This window comes from Osmerus eperlanus, chromosome 15 (genome assembly GCF_963692335.1).
Source record: "Osmerus eperlanus chromosome 15, fOsmEpe2.1, whole genome shotgun sequence".
In the NCBI taxonomy this organism is placed as follows: domain Eukaryota; kingdom Metazoa; phylum Chordata; class Actinopteri; order Osmeriformes; family Osmeridae; genus Osmerus; species Osmerus eperlanus.
The window spans coordinates 10967462-10987706 of record NC_085032.1 but is presented as its reverse complement, the minus strand read 5'-3'; the positions used below and the strand labels follow the sequence as shown (position 1 = coordinate 10987706).

The following is a 20245-nucleotide window of genomic DNA, read 5'->3' as shown; positions in this document are numbered from 1 at the left end:
GGACAAGTGACACAAAGGACGGCCAGCGTTTAACCTAAGTTGTGTATCAAGTTCATTTTGGCCTACAATGACTCAGAAATACATGGCTGTGAATACACACTAAGACTGCAACATAAGCAAGGATTCTTTGTTATAGAAGGGTGGGGAGACCAAAAAAAACTATAGAAAAAAGACATGAAGTTAGAGCGTGTGACTTAGAGGAACACAGTGAGGGAAAGCTAATCCTGTAGCCGGCAGACGTGGCTGCCCATTGAAATTCAGTCTGTGTGTTCTCTTGTGTAAGCAGACAACAGCATCCGCCTCACCACATGCAGAGGAGACTGTACAACCAAGATGCATGCACAACCATAACTCTGTATCCCTCTCTCCCTCTTGTTATTGTCCCCTCTCTCTCCAGTCTGTCCCTTTCAATGACAAAACACTCGGATGGAAAGTCACTTAACATGCACCCAAAGACAATAGGGGATGGATGGTAGGCAGAGAGAGAGAGAGAGAGAGTGAGAGACAGAGAGAGAAAGAAGGAGCAATAGAGTAAAAAGGTAGTTGATTGAAGGCTTTATTGTTGCAGATATATTTGAGTCTGGTCTCAATCCTGTTAGAGCCCTCGGCGGGCGAGAGGCGGGGGAAGTAGGGGAAAGGAGGAGAGGAGAAAGATAGGGAGGAGTTGAGGGAGGAGTGAGAGATAGGAAGTGGGGAGAGCGGAGAGGTGAGATAGCGAGAGGGAATGTTAAGGAGGAGAGAAGGGAGGGATAGGGAGAAGGGGGAGGGAGGAGGGAAAGAAAGGTTCAAGCCCAATATTAGTCTGACATGACAGAGGGGCTGTGTGAGTGAGTGTTCTCTGCACCACTGGGTAAGTCCTGCTCTGCACCAGACACAGGCACGCGCACTCTCATGCAGACACACACTTCAACCGCACGCACAAAGACGCACGCACAGACACATCGACAGGCACTTACACCCAACACTCAAAATCACAAACACACGCACACACTTATCCACCAGCAAGCCGCTCCCTATGCCTCTGCCCTGACCACCGCCCCATAGCTCGGTGCCAGCAGAGTCAACAACACAGCACTTCTGTCCCAGACAGAGAGGCGAGATAACAAAGAGAGAGAGAGAGACAAGGAGGACCAGGAAGAATCCTGCTCACGTCTATTCATGTGAGGGGACCTGAGGGAGCGACGGAAGGGAGAGGAGGCGGGTCTAACGAAGGTGACGCCCCCCTCGGCGAAGGGACAGCGGTCAATAAAGGACACTTGAGCCTCTCCGGTAGAGTCTGAACCTATCAGAGCTGGGTGCCCCTTCTTAGCCTCCACACCCGCAAGGACCTGAACCAGACTGCCTGCAAATCCAGCCAGCAAACCAGCCAGGCGTCAGCCAACAAACCAGCCAGCTAACCCACCAGTCAGTCAACTAACCAGATAGCCGCCAAGTCACCCAGTCAACCACACAGGCGGGCACAGCTCACACAGCAACACTGCAGAGGATTCGGCAGAGTTTGGGAGAAAGAGGAATTAACCCGCCGTTTGCTGCGTTCCAGGGAGGAGATGAGGATTTAGGGTGGGGCGACTACGACAGTCTCGTGCCTCGCTGCCAAGCTCCCGGTGTCCGTGCTTCGCCACAGGGTATGGAGGAGGGCTGGGGGCCGGAGGAGACACCGGCGTGCGTCTGTCTATGGAGAGCGTCCCGCCGAGAGTCGCCTGGTGTCTGAGCCCGATAGAGGAGGAGGAGGAGGACGCACGTGGAGGAGGGGGAGGAGGAGGAGGGGGTGGGGGGGTCGCGCCGTGGGATACGACAAGTCCTCTGCTTTCATCCCCTGCGGCTGGGGGTGGGGTGGGCGGTGGGCTTCCTCTCTTTCTCCACTACTTCTTTTCCCGTCTCTCCTGCCCTCGTGCCTCTCTCTCTCTCTACCTCTCTCCCCCTTCCTCCCTCTCCCTCTCTCCCCCTCTCCCCCTCTCCTGGGAGCTGACTGTGCAGCCATGGAGCGCAGCCGAGCGGAGGCTGCTGCCGGACAGGGTGTCTGTCTGTGAGGCGGCCGTCCGTTCCTCCACCCCCTGGTCCCCTTCATGCCGTGCTGTGGGCTGGGCCATCGCCGGAGAGCACAGCTTCCATACGTGAGTCCTCCTGCCTCGCTGTCTCCTGCTCTCCGTTCGCTACACAGAGAGATGGATGGAGAGAGAGAGAGAGGGAGAGAGAGAGCTATGGAGGGAGAGAGAGAGAGAGAGCGAGAGAGAGGAGAACACGGCACAGCTTTCTAAGCACACCGGAGGGAAGCGGGGCTCACTGCATGTCTTAGTATGCGTGTTCTCACTTTCATGTGAAGCATTCTGTTATGACTCTTTCCAAGGAGACCTGTGGCTGTTTGACAAAGGGATTATACTCATGTTGGTGCATATTGAATTTAACAGTGTGTATGTGTATGCATTTCTTTGCCAGTGTTCATTTGTGTGTGGTGGTTTCAGGAGTATCTCAGTGTGTGCCTGAGTGTGTGAGTCTGTCCAAGATTGCACACGTTGTTTATCTCGCGGTATGTTTCTCTGTGTTGATATTACTGAGGGGGGTAGGTGGGGAAAGGGTGGGGGAGAGGGGGGGTTGGTTTCTGTGCATTCTCTGACTGCAGGGCTGAGCCCTTAATTCTCCGAGTGCTAAAGCAGATCTCTGCAGAGCTTGTCTGAATGTGCCCCCCCCCCCTCCCCTACCTCCCCCCCCCCCCCCATCCACTAAGACTAGATAAATCTTTAATTCCACATTCATTCTGGGGGCTGAAAATGGTCGGGCGGACGATGGAGACTCATGCGTCGCTGCTCGGCTGCGTTTTAGCATGCTGGACAGTTTCATTCCATCTGGCCGGTGTGTGGACCCTAACACTGCCTGACAGATAGCATTAGGTTAAGAGGACATGCTAGTCTGGGGCACCGCAACCTAATGCTGTGCAGCGGGAGGAACACTGGAGGCTTCCTACCCCATTACTTCTGTCTGCAGAGACAGAGGTACTGCAGGGGGCAGGGAGAGAGGGGGAGAGATTCGAAAGAAAATGAGAGATGGGGTTACAGACAGGACACCGACTGGCATACCTCAATCAAGCAATTTTGACATTCTGTTTGACTGACTTGTTGTATTTGATTGCATACGTTCACAGAAAATCCATGTTTATCCTGCTTTCAAGGTCCTTTCTCTTCAAGTACTGTCTCTTTATGCACTTTGACGATGACACTGTCTCTTTGCCTGTGTGTTCAGTTCAAAACAACATACCAGTTTGTTTGCTACCGACAGTATTCCTTACAGCCTACAGTCTACAGTATCTGCACCTTACCGTTCACATCTGACTACTTTGACCACTAGATGTCCCTGTAACACCTTTAGATTAGACACACTGGCACGCACAAACACACACACATACACACAGAGATGCGCTGCAACAACTTTTGGCGCAGTTGTGAAGGTTCACCTTTGTCTGAATCATGATAGAATTTGGACACAACTCTTCGTTGGCCTCTATTTATTGGTGAGGTTGTGATGTCATTCCATGCTGAGACTTTTACTGGCTAGGCCTGAGCAGAACCACAAATAGACAGTCAATGGCCAAACTCTGGCTGTGGAGCTCTGGCGTTGTGTCTCTATTTACATGACATAAGAGAATACTGGACATCCAAATGAAAGGAATAAAAGTTATTTGGGCAATTATTGCTAATACAGGTTATAAAATGATGAATTGTATGAGATTGAAAAAGTGTGTATCGGCCTGGTTGTGTGTATGAATGGGCAAACATACAGCAATTCCCACACAGTTTGTTTTACGAACCCCGTGTCAACCCTGATTGGTTTACAGAAGACCGTGGTTTCGACCTGGAGAGCTGGATGGCGTGCCGTGACACACCGCTCTCTTTATGACGCCCTTCTCACATGGTTTCAATACGGTGCAGCAAACCGCCGTTTTACGCCTGAAATGGGCCGGAACGCAATTCCACTCGCGATGGAATTCCGGAGCGAGGAGACGGTGCCAAAACGGGACTCCGTTTGACGGGCCGAGTAGCCGGTCTCAGACACTCCGCACGGAAACTGAACTAATTGGAGACAGCAGGCACCTACTCTGCTCTCCCTCTCTCCACTGGGCCTTTGTTTTGCTAGCTTCTCCTGTTACCCACAATACAGTGGGAGGACTGAGAGCTTAGCCCTGTCAGTGTTTCTACACAGTAGACAACTCCTTTGTGACAGTCAAAGTTTGTCAGTATCTAAAGACGTAGTAGAGCTATTGTTGTGAATCCCTTTGAGACCTTTTATAAAGGTGCTGTTTGTGTGTGTGCGACTATGTTAGAATAAAGGTTATTGTGTACTGTTTGTGTGTGTGTGTGTGTGTGACTATGTTAGAATAACGGTTGGTGTGTGTGCGATGCATGCTTATGTTTTTGTTCATTACGTGAAAAGGTCACTTTTGTGGTGTAAATGCAGCATAGTTGCTTGTAACTAGTCACTTCTGTTGTTTACCGTATGTTATGAAACCATGCACGCAACGCAATCATGAGGACGGCGACGCATCAGAGCATTTCATAGAATACTTTATTTTTCCCTAAAACCGTTGAGCTCATGAACGCAGCGGTGAGCTAATCTCCCCTGGCGGACGTCTGACCTGGAATCCCCGCTTTTCCATCCGCCGGGATAAGAGCCCGGAGCCCCGAGCCAGCGTGGCCTCGTGTGCCTGCAGCCGGGTTTCCTTGGCAATGGATGTGCGTTCCTTCACTTTCCAGATAGGATGGAAACGTCCGGAAACGAAGCAGCTAATTGGCCACAGAGGCACACAGGAATGTCTCAGATTTAGATGGATATTTTATTTTTTTATATGTATTTTACATCATATATCCCCTCACTCTCGCGACTGGAAACTGTGATATATGTCTGTGGTGGCCTAATGTGTGTGCTGTAGCTCACCAGGCTGGAAACACTGATGTCAACGACACAAGGAGATGCTATCCTGGGGACTGAGGAGCTTGTGAAGACAGGTTCTGGATCAGTTGAACTGGCCTGCAGGGAACACTGTAAAAAACCTTGCGGGCCTGGAAACAGTGAAGGAATGATGGTGGCCAAGCAGCCTTTAATGCATTTGGCTTGACTTCAGCTATAATAACAAGTAACCTAATGAAGAGGATCCTCGGTTATGTAATCAAACTGTTTTTCTATGAGAATGAAACTTCCTTCATTCTTCCTTCACCTTATTGCTTCTCTCTTATTGAAACATAAATCAGTTATAATATAGTTAGTATCTCCTAGATTATTTGACACAGCATCAGTTTCTTTTATTTTCATAAGGCTCCATAGAATGTGCTTTATTAGCAGTAAAGCTTCTGAATGGTATCCATCTGGTATCTGTTGTACAACCCACATCAAAGGGGGCATATGAAGCACTATTCTCATGTAACTCATGTAAATTCCATGATGCTGACAAGAAGTGCTGGTTAGGGGAGGGTGTCTGTGGGCATTAAGCAGCCACTTTCAAACATTCAGAGCTTCGTCATGCGTGTGTGATGTTTGCAGTTTGTGACACTGTCCTCTCGTTACTTCATCCTGCAAGGCAGCTGATAAACAACATATGGCACTCAAGTGAGAGATGGGACACCGTTGCCTAGTAGAACATGTTTTATTTTAATTAAAGAGTTCGTAAATCCAAGATTTGGTACTGCGCCGATTGAGAAGATCTTTGTAACAATGGGGATGTGGTATTACTCAGAAACCTTGATAGTCTTACTAAATGCTGTGTATCAGGTCAGGTCAACACAGAGCGACCAGGCAAATGTACTCAGCTCCAGATTCCAATTTCAGGGCTGAAGTTGAGTAAATCCACTCAGCACTTTAATTCCATTTGAAACCATATCTCTTTGTCTCTTTCTCTCTCCCTCTCTCGGTTTCCATCTCTAATACTCTTTCTCTCTCCCCCACCCTGCACACTCCCTCCCCCCACCGTTCCCTCCTCTCCCTGCAAGCCCCTCCCTCTCATTCAGCAGCAACCTGGGGCCATTTTTCTCTGTGTAAAACACGGGGAGGAATGGCCCATCAATATACCATTACAGAGAGCCGACTGGGGGCTCCAAGTTGGCCCCCTGCCCATGTAACCAGGCCCCTCAGACAGCTAGGGCACCAATAGCTACTCAGCCTGCACGTAAACCAAGAACAGATGTTTCTCGGGAGCCAATTAAGACTGGATATGTAGACAGGCTCTCCTCACAGTGTACCAGGAGAGGCTCGTTAACACATATGGATGCTTGAGCTCAATTAATTAGTGTGACAGAGGCAGAAGATGTATCAAAGCCCTTACCATTAAACCTGAACTCTCCCCATCCGAAGATTGGATTTTTATTTTATATCCACTGATGTCTGGGTATAGTTTAAGGTTCAGATAGTATTATGTTCTGTTTGTGTGTGTGTGTTAGGTCCCCTATGATCCACAAGGCCTTTTGGTCTAGAAGGGAAACTTGCCAAATGTTTGCAATCCCCATTTGAAATGAACTCAATCAGATCAGCAGTGAGGGCTCCAACTCCTGGCCCAGATCTTTTGAGGTAATCTCAATTGATGTGTTTGTGTAAACAAACAGGCGGTGTAGGGAGGGCGGGAGACAGCAGGGAGTGGGGGGGGGAGAAGGAGACTGAGTGCATTGGAGTATGGTGATTTACTAAGTAGTGTTCTGAAACAGAATGTGGAATTGATATGGGCGAGTGAGATTTCTTCAGTGCAAGAGTTCTCGAATGGGGTCAAAAGTAAACAGTCATGCAAATATTGCGGTCAAGAAGCAGGAGATGTGGAGTGCCTGAAGTGAGGCAAGGAAAAGAGAGATTGAAGCTTTGGGGAGTGAAGAGACAAAGAGGAAATCAAATTTCCAGTTTTCTGCCCTCTGCTTTCTGCTGTGCTTCTTTCCTATTGGCTGTCAGGGCTACCTGTCTCTTGGTGAGGAGGCGCCATGACAACAGGTGCCAGCCAAGCGAGAAAACAATCCCAGGAGAGAGAGAGAGAGAGAGAGAGTGACAGAGAGAGAGAGAGAGAGAGAGAGAGAGAGAGAGAGAGAGAGAGAGAGAGAGAGAGAGAGAGAGAGAGAGAGAGAGAGAGAGAGAGAGAGAGAGAGAGAGAGAGAGAGAGAGAGAGAAAAAAGGGGATGGAGAGTGGGAGGGGAAGTGAGATGGAATCAAACTGCAATAAGATATATTTATGTGAGAGAGTGAGAGAGACACATTGAGGAAAAAAGACAAAGTAGAAGAGAAGAGGGAAACAAAAGCCCCCGGTGGTCTGAGGGATTGAATATATTTCCGTGGTGAGTCACCAGGTGAGCTGTGGACCCCCCCCCCCCCCCCCCCCCCCCCTCCAACCACACACACCCGCTCTCCTGCTCTCTCACCTGCCCTAAGACCCCAGGGAGGAGGGAACCTGATCTGCCTATCACAGGAGGACTCCGCCTCTCTTTGCCACCGCATCCCTGCCCTCGTCCTAATGCTTCCATAAGCCCACCCGCCGCAGCCAGCTGGAAGGACCTTGCTCCGCGATTGGCCGCTGCCTACTCTGACTCTCAGCAGGGGTGGGGGTGGGGTCAAACCTGCCTTGGCTTTGCATATTCATATCCACCGTGAATACATAATCAGTCCAGGAGGATACTCTGGGCTACGCGGAGGAAGAGGAAAAGGGCGAGGAGGAAGTGGATGAAACTTTGGACTGTGGGATTCTCTCCTTTTGACTCTGGGATTACAGCGAACAGTGTGATACTCAGAACGGGAACGTGTTAGCGCCTGACTACTTTGCTTCGTTTCTGCCTGCACTTCTCCATCCACCGCTCCCGTGGGTGTGTGTGTGTGTGTGTGTGTGTGGAGTTACCGTCGGTCTCAGCTGGATGTGCAAGGCTGCCCTGACAGATGTTGGAGCCGTCTAAAGCAGAACATCTCAATGGGAGACTTCAGAGGGCTGGAGAAGACCCATGGCTGAGCCCGGCACTCCCTCGGCCTCGACCCCGCATCCCGTTCACTCCTGGCCCCCGAACAGGCATCGTCTGCAGGGCTGAGCGTCGCTGAGGAGGGGCCTCCCCCGTCCACGCTGTCATCTCTGCTCCTGTTGCCATGCTTAAACCACCCAAGAGTAAAAATGTCTCCTGGGTAAGTGGGGTACGTAGAGGCGAGCTGTGGGATGAGGGGAGTTAGGAGAGGGGAGGGTGCTTGGGGCTGTTCCTCTCACCCGGTAGTGGCCAGAGTGATTCCTGCTGTTTCTGTGCCCAATGTTTCTTTCAAGGGGAGGCTTATCGATTTACGAATTTATATAACTACTACATGTCCACTTTATGAAATCTGGCCATGTCCCGCCAAGATCGCCTTCCCTGCCAGCTCTGTTTGCCTCCTCTGTGTCATGTCATCCCACATGTGGAGCCTACGGGTTTACACCTCTGAAGGTCTGGCGGACGTGGCTGTGGGAGGAGGTCCAGTGCATGCAGTTGTTATCTGAGTGTATATGTGCTTGTGTATTATAGTGTGTGTGTGTGTGCGTGTGTTTACAGGAGTGTGTATCATTTCTGACTCTGGGCCAGGGCAGATGGATCAGGGGAGATTAGAGCGAGAGAGAGAGAGAGAGAGAGAGAGAGAGAGAGAGAGAGAGAGTGGTTTTGCTCAGATGAAATCAGCTAGTTGAGGATGGGGGGGGGGGGGGGGGTAGCGACGGGGCAGAATTAGTGCAGGGGGAGGGGGGCGCCTGCCCTGGTGGACAGTTCCCCAGACCCCTGTGTGTGTCGTGGCTTCAGGCCATCTCTCCCTGCAGGGGGTTGTGATGGAGCTATACAGCTGCTCCAATCCACTCCCTAACCCCAACAAGCCCCTTAATTATAGCACTAATTACCTCTTCTGAGTGAAGCCCTGTCAGTATGTGGTAAAGGATGAACATGAGCGTTACAGTACATGGAACTGCACAAAATCGGCTGATGACTGTTGATAAACATCGACGTTCTGTCGAAAATGTGACTATCCCTCCGTTGTGCCTGTCCGCTCTGTACATGTCTGCTGTGAGCATGTTGAGTGTGTGTGTGTTTGGAGCAGAAACATGGGCGGTGTTTGTGTGTTTACCTCCAGAGGGAAAACTCTGCTCCACTTTTTCGTGAAGCCACCCATATGGTGTACACAGGAGATGGCTGTATGGCGCTCACAGCCTCCTTCTGCTCCTGTGTCTCTGCCGCAAGCCCAAACAGAGTCTTGAGTTCTGATAAGTATGTGAAAAAGTGTAGGTGCTTGATTGATCATGTCTGGTACAACTAGAACTAATAGTCTGGTCAAAAAAATATCCAAGGCCATCCATCTGACACTCAAGGCAGACACGAGAAAAACTGAAAATGTTTGTAAGAATTACAAACACTAACTGAAATCTCCCACAGCCGCCATCAAACCATGGGCCGTGTGTGACGAGGTGTACAGTGCTATCAGCTAATGCGAACATCAGGAAATGCACATGTAATTACACAAATTAGACAGCTTCAAATCAGTCGTGTCTGTGTTTGAGTGCGTGTGAAGAGTGTATGCATGTGGGTGAAATAAATGTGTGTTGAATTAGTGTACATTTGTTTGTGTGCACTTGCGTATGTGTGTTTGCGTGTATTTCGAGGGCGCTCAGGACAGGCCGGTCGGCCTAAGGTCACAGAGGGGAGCTGTCCAGGCGACAGATGTCACACTTTCAAATGAAAGCCTAACGCTCAACCAACTGAAGAGAAACACTCTGGATCTATCCATGACACTGCTGATCCTAAACTCTCTCTATCCTGTCTGCTGAGCCCCTTGTGTGTGTGTGCCGTTTGGTGGGGGTGGGGTGGGGTTGGCATTAGTGACTGTAGGGTTGATGTGTGCGCTCACAAAACCCACTCACAAACTTACCCTGAGTGTGTGTGTTTGTGTGTGTTCAGCATGTTAGGGCTCGGTCAGCGCGAGGCGTGTCCTTCACAGTTCCAGGCGCTCCCCCCTGTATGACCACATCCCGTCTCCCGTGGCGCCGGACATGCATGCACATGGAACGTATGTGAGAGTGTGGGACAGAAGAATGGACGGGAGGAGGTGTCTGTGAGCAGACACTTGTCAACAGAGCGTTAAATGTTTTCCGAGGCAGATAGGTCGGGTTTGTTCCCTGACAGGCGTCAGCTGTTCATACCCCAGGGTCACCGTGCTCCTAACAAAACCAGGGGATTTGCATAATTCATTACAGTCGCGCTGGAACGGAAAGGCGACACAGGTATCCCTGGCACTGTGAGAGGACCAGCATGCCGAAGAAGCCGAAGGTAAAGTAACCGTTGTCCGTGCCTCTGTGATGTATGAGCAATGTAGTTCATCGATCCATCGGCGTCACCTGGTTTTTGGGGGGTTTTCGTCAAGTTGTTTTCGGATTCTCTCGTTTGGTTTGGCGGACTGCGTTTGTTTAGCGTGGGCTGTCGTACACGTCAGCGTGTGCAGACGCGCGTGTGTGGGCGTGCGCAGGTGTGTTTGGCACTAGATCCTATCACCTGTCCAGATATATTTCATTTAATAGGTTGTACGTGTGTGTGTGTGCGTGTGTGCGTATGTTCAATGTTAGAGGCTGCTGTGCTGTCCTGTTCAAACAAGCACTCTCCTCTGCTGTCCCACTGAAAGGTGAGAAGCAGTCACCAGGCCAGCTTGTTCGAGAAACAGGATCTGGAGGCTTGTCTTGTCTTCCCCGCGTGCCGAACCATGGCCTGTCTGGCCTCTTGTTGGCTGAAATGTTCTCCTCGAGCAGACTGGAATTTAGACAAGGATTTTAAGTGATTCTAAGTGATGGGTATAGTGTTGCAGCTGAACCAAAATCTTCAGCGCTTACAGCTGCCCCAGCAACATTGCTCTCTGTTGTGGGGGGGGGGGTTCAAACTGAATGTATGAAAACTGCAACTGCGACAATCGTTTCTTTCTCTGTTAAATCCTGGCTTGGTGGGAGTCAAGCCGCTTTAAATCTCCTTACTGAGAAGCAATCATTCCAAAGTGAGACGAGGATCAGCCCGGTGTGGGGCCGTCTCCCTGGTGGGCGTTAGTGTACCCTCCCTAACAGAGAGACAGTCCCAGCAGTGCTTTCAGTGTCACTCACACATCCAGCCATTGTTCTGATTCTCTGAGGTATTAAAGGTTTCATATGAAAGGTTTCAGTGTGTTTGCTTTGCACCTCTCCATGTTAGCGGCTGTTTTCTAGGACAGTGGGGTACACTTCCCAGGATGACACAAACAGTCGTCCGTCCCAGTCTGTGAAGGTGAGGAAAGATGTCAGGAAAGATGGCAGTTCTATGGCAACCTGCCCCAAAACCACTAGGGGGATGTATTTGTGTGATTTCGAATTTAGTGTGTGTATGTATGTTTGTATGCGTGCCAGTTTCTTCTTGTATGTGTGCTTACATGTGTGTGAGTGTGTATGTGCGCACAGTGTATTGTTGTTTGTGCGAGCAAACAACAAATGTGTGTTTTTGTGTACTGCGTGTGGACAGCACATGTTTGTTTGTGCGAGCGCACGTAACGTGTGTGTGTGCGCGTTCGTGTTGGTGTGCGTGCCTCCTTTGTTTGCTTGTCGGTTTCCGTCCTCGTTTGTGTGTGCGACTCGTGACCACAGCGAGAGACGGCAGGCCCAACTGTCTGACTCCAGCTGTTTTCCCCTATGAGCCCATGTGGGCCAGTCAATGTGTTGATCTGTTCACTCAGCACGATGTGACTCACTGTTCAGTTATCACTGAACAGCCCACCTCCCACCCCCGCCCCCCTGACACACACACACACACCAGGCTAGCCAGCTCGAATGTCGCTTTGTGGCGTCTCACGCATCACCATCCGACCGCTCTCCAGATTGGTTGTGTCTGCGGGAGCGCCACTTCGTCTCCCTGACGATGATCCTCCTTCCGGGGGGGATGCTGGAGAAGACTCCTCCGTCACCGAGGACCAGGCGCCACCAGCACGAGGCCCTGAGAGGTCCGGTAAGCTGCTCACTCCGCCGTCGCCGAACACAGCTCCACGACTGCTCTCTCTCTCTGGGGCGCAGGTGTGCTGCGTCCTCCTCTGCCGCTAGCTGCGGAGGCTGCAGGATCTGCAGGGAGGGGCAGGACTCAGCTTGTTTGTTCTGGTTCTCTGAAGCTTGAAGCCCTGTTGGCTTTTCCCTCTCCTCTTGGATACTTGTCCTCCCGTTTTTGGCGTACTTTGTTTGTTTGAGAACGGAAAAACGAAGGATAGGTGTTGATGCGACTAGATCCTTCTCTCTCTCTCTCTCTCTCTCTCTCTCTCTCTCTCTCTCTCTCTCTCGCTCTCTCGCTCTCTGTCTGAAGATAGTACTTATTACCCCTCAGTTGTGGGGCTTCGGTGCCTTTGAGCTGTAACTCGGTTAACCTTAGTCGGGTGCTGGGTCTGGGCCCAGGGGGGCTTCATTAGACCTGGGTCTCAGTCACAGGCCTCTTTACACGCCGTACAAGCTGCATGATTACATAGCTTAAGTGGAAGGATGAATCAGGACCTGCCTTTAATAGGTTTCCTTTTATCCTCCTAGCTCTATGAACATCTACTTCAAGGCGAGGGGATGAAATGAGGTCAATGTTGCCTGTCCACATTCTCGACACAGCGGAGGATGTATGATGGGTGATATCTAAATACTTCCTGTTTCCTACATCAGCTCCACAACTAAGATGTATAGTATCACGTGAGAGGCTTGAGAGGAATGGCATCCCATTCTATTCATTGTTTTTGCACATCAGTTTGTTTAATTTGTTGGTGTGGTTTGGTGGAAACTGTCAATCAGGGCGATCGTCCCCCAACACTGGCAGAGCACATGGACTATTTGATCAATGAACATAGCTGGGCTCAGCCCTTATCACTCAGCGCTTGAGAGTCCAGCCAGCTTCATTTGCCACCAAACATCCGCTTCCCCAAATACAGGTTACCCTGGTTACCTTAATCTTGGTCCCGGGGCTCAACCACTGCATTATGGGGTGTCTTAAAGTAAATGTGTAGAAGACATGTTATCTGGAAGCTATATATGAATAAAGAAGGGTGACCAGATGATCAGGTGGATGTGTGTGGTCTGTGTGTGGTCATGCTGGGCCTGCGATCAGCGTCTGGATGAGGGGACAGGCAGCAGTCTGTGGTGCAGTGTCACGTGCCGAGCACACGCTCAGGATTATAATCCTTGGAAAGGGGTTAGAGCACACCAAACAGCATATAATCTAGGATTTACAGAGAAAACTGAATTTGTTTTCGGCATGCTGCAGCAACATCTGAGGTTATCTCAGGCATCAGGGCAGGAGTGGTGAGTTCCTTTGTAGAGTATTACAACCAGTTTCTCTCTCCCCCCCCCCCCCCCCCCTCAGGAATCTAGCCTGATGTACTGATGATGGACCTCTGATGTAATACCGAGGGACTCATCCCCTCCCCCCCCTCCCCCTTACTGTCCCTGCTCCAGCCTTCCTGGGTGACACGTTCAGGGACACCTCTGGTTCCTGCTTGTCAGCAGAAGAGCTCAACATTTGCAACTGTTTCTGCCACACTGACGCTGGCGTACTATTAGCCCCGGCTTCCACTCCCCTTTGCGTCTGATGTCTAATTATATAAAGACGGATCATCTGCCTGTTCCTTTGAAGTGGATGGCCCCCATTACAGTGACTGCTCCAGTCACTCAGTGCAGCCCGCGACGAGCGCCGCTACAGCAGCTGTGCTCCACTCAGCACCTCTGTGGGATACTGCTGGGCGTCCACAGCGCCCTTAGCATGGGTTAGGGTTTCTCGCTTCTCTGTCCCCTATGACCCATGCCCATTTTGGTGTGCGTGTTTCCGTGGGTTTCGAGAGAGATTGAAATGTCCTTTCTTAGATCTCAGTATTTACAATAACAACCTGGAATACTTCATCTGCTCTGCCACTGGTTTCCTGAAGGGTGATTAGAAATCAGTACTTCGACAGCGTTCTTTTATGTACAATCAGTTTTAATCCTTTGTTGATTGAGCCGGTGGGTATCGCATATTTTCGACATAGTGAACATAATTGCTTCCTGCAGTGTGGGACTCGGGAACATCTACGGTGGGCGAGTTCAGTTCTCACTCTTCCGCTCCTCCGAGTCTAACCTCTTCAAGGCGCAGAGGAACACATGTAAACTGGGATCACACGCTCACACTCGCACACATTAAACGCTGCTCCAGCTGCTTTTGGTGCATTCTGGAATTTTTAGGCCTGCCCTGTTGGCCAGCGTCCTTACTTCCTAACTGGCTGTGTGTGTGTGTGTGCGCGCCTGCGTTTGTGTGTATGTGTGTGGGAGGAGAGCACGGGGGGAGGGGGCAAAGGGGAGCTTGTTTTCGGGACTGGAGGACGGTCGCTCCGTTCTGAAAGAGTTTTCTCCCAGCGTGGGAAAGAAAGAGGCTCGTCTGCCTCTGCCTCTCAGCTGGGACAGACGTGGCCCATACAAGGGCCGCAGCTCCACCTTCACCCCCGGACTCCAGCTCCCACCGCCCGGGCTGCCCCGGAGAGGAGGAGACCTCGCCTTCAGGGAGCGGAGCGGGCGAAAAGAGATCGAAAAGAAAGGAGAGAAGTAGGAGGAGAGGAGAGGAGGCATAGGTGTTGCTCTGCTAGGGAAGCGATGGACAGATGGTGAGGAGATCTCCCCATCAGACAGTGGAGCTGGCCAGGGGAAGACATGCATCTGTCCGGCAGCGAGGAGTCTGATGTGGTGAGTCCTGATATACGACCTCAGTGGAAACACGGTCACACTAACACACTCATACACTTAAACAAACAGTATGTAAACAGTGTGAACTATGGTCGTGGTGTACAGAGAAAGCAGGAGTCTTCTTCTCTGCCTTCTTACCCTCGCTTTTCCGAAACAAAGAAGAAGAGTTGTTGGAATGCGGTAGAATGTTTGTTTTTTTGTGTGTGTGTGTTTTTTTTGTAAAATCCAGGATCTGAAGGGCGTAATCCTACACTTCCTACTTTCCTTCCTTGTCCCCCGTTCCTGGAAGTTTACTTGGCTGGTTTTGTAAATTCACTACAATAGAACTTGTTTGTAGCGTGCCCAAGAGCTGGTCTTGGATGAGGAGGGGGGGGGGGGGGGGTGCGTGTGGTGTGTTTGAGAGGGGGGCTGTTGTGAGCAGACACTCAGCATCTTGTCTGAATTTGCGACTGTCCGTGCGTGGGCTTTACTATTCTTAAGTGGTGAGCAGCGATAGGAGTTAACGACTTGTTTGAAGGAAGGAAAATAAACACCTGGAAAGAACCGGGTTGAGGGCGATGAGGTCTGGGGAAGGATTGCCCTGCCCACTTCCACCATGGCTCCTCTGTTTCCGCGTAGCTCCAGTCTGCTGTTTTGGATCGTTTGGTGTGAATAGTGAGTAGAACGATTTAACCGCGTGCATCATTGTGCTACATCGTGATGCATGATGTGAGTTTGTAACGTCCCTGAAGATAGAACTTTCAGCATGGAACATTGTACTGTAGATGCTGGCAGCATTCCACCAACAAAGGATCGCCTTCCATCAGCCTTCCATTTCTCTGCTTTTCAGTTTCATTATCTTGTGTGTTTACAGTGGGGGTGTTCCGGCGTGTGTGTGTGTGTGAGAGAGAGAGAGAGAGAGAGAGAGAGAGAGAGAGAGAGAGAGAGAGAGAGAGAGAGAGAGAGAGAGAGAGAGAGAGAGAGAGAGAGAGAGGATACAGTGCTGAAAGCTTTTAGTATCCTCTGCTCGCTGATAACAGGATGACTGGCTCGTCCACACTTCCACAACTTAATATGTCTGCTCTGGTCAAATCACTTAAACAAACACAATGTGTGTGTGTATATGTGACAGTGCGTGCGTGTGACAGTGCTTGTGTGTAGGTGTGTGTGTGTGAGCGACTGTGTACTGTATGTGTGTGTATGTGCCAGATGCTGTTGTCCGTCTTGTTGACTCATTTTGCCGTGTGAGCTGGAGACAGGGGACTACCTGACCAGCTGTCCCCCCCACACACACACACACACTCACACACACTGTCCCTCGCACCGCCACTCTCAGTTAAAGTGTATGTGAGGGCTGTGAGTGGCCCAGGCATCCTCTGATCCTTGAGGTGTACACTGGAGGAAATCCTGCTGTGGGTTTGCGTACACATACTTATCGACCCGTGTTTCAACATTGTTAGATGCCCTTTGAGCCAGCACGAAACTCTATACTACTCATTCCTACACAGAGTGGAAGAGAGAGTGTGTGTGTGTGAGCGCGCGCGTGTGTGTGTGCCTTAGTCCCCGTACCAACCCTTCTACTAGTCCCAGTTCTTGCCCCAGTAGCAGTAAAGCATCTCATGAATCATCCACAGTCATGCCGGGCTCTTTCTACACCTCCCTCCCTCACACACATACATACACACAGTGTCCCCCATGGATATATCCACACTCATTTAATTACCCAATCTCCCGCCTCTCTTACCCCCCTCCTCTTTTTAACTCTCTGGCTAACTGAGTACTGTAGGAACTGCTTGGTCTTGTTTTTTTGTTTCCCAAGTGACCGTCTCACTTAGCCAATCCGTTCTCGGGGATCCTGTCATGTGATTGACAGCCTGGCGGGTACATCACCTGGATGGGATGATGCACTTATCTAATGCACAGGAGAGGACGTTTGGTACACAGAATGCTGGGCAAACACTTTTCCCATGCCTGCCGGTGTCACCTTGACGTCCGCGCAGCCAATGCCTCTCCCCGCGCGCCAGAGAAACCATTACTCCACCCACCGCACTCCCCACCTTCCCCATCATCTCTCTCCATCCATCTATGCTCACTAAATCACTCGGTTGGTCTCTCTCTCCCTCTGGATCTCCCTCTGTCCCTCCTCTCTCTCTGTCTCTCTCTCTCCTCTCTCTCTCCTCTCTGTCTCTCTCTCTCCCTCTCTCTGTCTCTCTGTCACAAACACACACACACACACACACAAGCTGTCACTCCTACTTGTTCTTTTTGTTCTTCCGTCGTCTCTCTCTCCACTGCCAGCAGAAGACAGAGTCATTGTGTTTAGTTGGGTGTGCTTTGCCTTCGGCAAGGGCACAACCTTTGTTCTCTCACATATATATTATTATTTGTATTATTCTTTTTGCCCCCCTAAAACTCAGTCAATATTTGGCCTACATAGACAACCTAGGTGTCAAAAGTTTCGTCTTGGTACCGATTGAGTTGCTTGTATTGGGATTTATGTTCCGTTGCATGGTTTAGGCTTAGGTTAAGTTTTTGTGGCAAAAAGTGAAGCTAACGGTGGCTAATTTGCTAGCCACAGTCACTGACGTTACTAACATCACTACGTCACTAACGTCACGAAAACTCGCGTGACTACCTCTAGCAGAACATTAGTTTAGCAGCTCGTTAACTTCTGGGAGATAGCTAAGCTAACTACTTTACTGCAAGGCAGCTGCAGAAACGCCACAAGCAAAGAGGCCAGGGTGATAACTATTTACTAATTTTACTTTGTGATATGACACACAATTGTGATGTGTAATGTACAATATAAGCTGATATTATTAAGGAAGTACATCTACTTTCGGAAACAGTAGTTTACTATTTCACTGAAGTATTATCATCATGACATTAGCCTCTGTTGCCCGGGCAACACATAACAGTGGTCTATGATGCATCTGTTTTCAATCGTTAAAATAAACATTCCTCACAAATACGTTTTCGTTGAAGGATTTATTATGACATTACATTACAAGTAAACGATTTGTGGGTGAAATTATCATTACCTGTCGTTTCAAACCAGTGTAGCTCACTGCAATGCTGTAGCCTACGCGAGACACTACAAAAACGTCTACACAGCTGTTTAGAAAGTCAAACGGCAACAGAACATGTTCGGCACTCCCCTTACTTAAATCAAAAGTCTATCTAACTACTAACCTGAACTTCATTGCCACAGCCTAAACGTTGTCCATCTGTTCATGAAAATAATTCATTTCAGCCTAAACCGTACAACGGAACGTTAAATCCAATTCAACCAACGCAATCGCTACCAAGACGAACACAGCAGTAGTCTAGTACTGTACTGTAGTAGTACAATTTACCGGGGCAGCTTCTCCACACAGGGCTATATCGCACTTGGCGTTGTTACTGACAATGATCGCTACCAGTGAGCTTTTTATGAATGAGCGATTTTCCACTAAATAAATGTCAAGCTTATTTACGTTTTGGGGGGCATATTTTCAGTTAGCAGATGGTACTGTTTGAATCGCGATTCCATCTTCTACTGCCGGGTAACGTCGTAGAATAATCTTCAAAGGGGGTTCTTTATTAATGAATGAATGCAATGAGTAGGCTAAATGCCTGAAAATATCATGAGAAGGGAAAAACTTAAAATGACGTTTAAGTCATAGAGATTAGGTCAATTTTTAGACCGGTCTGCCATATTTTTGATTCAACAATGAGGCTGCCTCTTGCAGGGGAAATGAGAAGACATCTATTTCATTCTACACTTCACTCGTATTTTCAGTTGTAAATGAGCAGCAAAAAAGAAGCTTTTAAATATATGTAATCTTTATAAATAATAAGTATGCATTTTTATATAAAATATACAGAAATATCAGTTGTAAAAATGTCATTCAAAAACGGACCCCTGTGCAACCGACGAAAGCAAGCACACCCTACAATTTCCCCAGAAATTGTACCCTCTCTAGTTACATACAGCTTTTGTTGTCTGCTTGTCTTGTGCCGATGCGTCCTGTGAGACACTGTGCTGCTCGTGACGTGTTTCCGAACGTGTCCTTCACTTTCCGCGGGGCTGATGGACAGACAGCCGTGAAGCCAACGTGGGTTTTGTTTTCGGTCCTGAATGAGTCACCCAAACAGCTGTGTCCCTGTGTTCCCCCGGCGACCACTCCGCCGCCTGCCACGGGAGATTAGAACATCCCGAACCGGGCCGTCTAAATGCCGTCTGGCGTGAAATATCAGGAAGATAGGGACTGGGATTAGAGAGATGTCAGTCTGTGAGGCCCAACGTGTGGAGCTGAAATGAGTGTTCATTTCAGACTCTTGCTCGTTGCTGTGATACGCATACTCTTCTTTGTAGCTGGTCACTCTGCCTCGGTGTTTGCTTCTCCCCGGCTCTGTGGAGAAGATGAGTGTGTGCAGCGATAACCACCATGAAAGTATCCCTACAGTGTTAGATTTCCTTACTCTAGGAGGCTATTCATGAAGTGTTAAAGAGCTGAATATGCTAGATAGGACTGTTTTTCATCTCATTTTTTCTGTCCGACCTCTAAGAGAATAGCACACAGGTCAGAGAGCCTGGAGAAGGAGGGAAAAGAGTGCGATCGGAACTAAAGAGAAAGTGAAATAGAGAGGGGGTGGAGGGGGGGGGGGTAGGAAGGAAAGAAAGATTAGGTTTGTGGGAGAAAATGGGATGTGACGGGAAGACAGAACGAGAGAGCCAGAGAGAGGGAACACTGGAGAATTCTGTGTGGGCCAGTGCAAGGTAGCGGTGAAGGAGATGGGGAGAGGGGGAAGAGGGAAGGAGGTGAGGGAAAACAGAGAGCAGACACTAAGGCCCCATGGTCTACATAACGTACTGGAGAGTACTCCTGCATCTTAAAGCAGGCTGCGCTTGTTTTGCACCCGCACAGCTTTCTATGTTGACTTTTGAACCCATAGTGGAAGTACATTTAGTCATTTAGCAGACGCTCTTATCCAGAGCGAAGTACAGAATGAGTGTTCCAGATATGTAACAATGCCGTTTGGATGTAACACGACGGCAGATTCCCTGGTGTGGCTTCTACTGAAGGAGACCCCCTGCACGCAGGACATACACGCACAAACAATCACACAAACACCACTGCCCAGCCAGGCATTCTTTGCCAATTAGCTGTAGTGGTTTGTAGTGTTGTAATGTATTGTTCTTGGTGTGACCTCCGCGGGTGGTGACCACATGTGACCTCGCAGCCAGAACCCTGTCCAGAGGGATCGATAAGACCGTTAAAGAGACCACAGAAGCACTAGCACCCCCCCCCTTCCACACACACACAAACACACATAGACATGCAGTGCTTACCTAACACATTGTGTACATAATAGATTATATTATAGTACACTCTCTACTCCCTTACCCCGCCTCTCTCTCACTTTCTCACTCACTCACATACACACACACATACACACACACGTTCACACCCAAACTGTCTCTTTCTGTCTCCTCAGGTCAGAGCTAGCTGGTTCCAGTCTGTGTGTAGGCTATATTCTGGGCTGTATTCTATTGATATCAGTGCAGGTCTGGGTCCAGAGGTCAGTCCTGTCCTG

General features: G+C 49.6%; 1 protein-coding gene across 7 annotated transcripts in view; it reads left to right on the top strand.

Annotated features, from left to right (window-relative positions):
• Positions 1-20245, top strand: part of cacnb2a (calcium channel, voltage-dependent, beta 2a) — a 47117-nt gene that overhangs the window by 6392 nt on the left and 20480 nt on the right. The window contains exon 1 of one of the 7 annotated variants that reach the window (XM_062480069.1): positions 1901-2114. The exons of 3 other annotated variants lie outside the window; for them this stretch is intronic. In XM_062480069.1, coding sequence (XP_062336053.1) covers positions 2067-2114 — 48 coding nt within the window. In that variant the 5' untranslated portion in view covers positions 1901-2066. Of the gene's footprint in view, positions 1-1900; positions 2115-7681; positions 8125-11841; positions 11961-14346; positions 14687-20245 lie in introns of those variants that run through there. 3 more of the 7 variants (XM_062480070.1, XM_062480064.1, XM_062480071.1) reach the window with 3 other exon arrangements.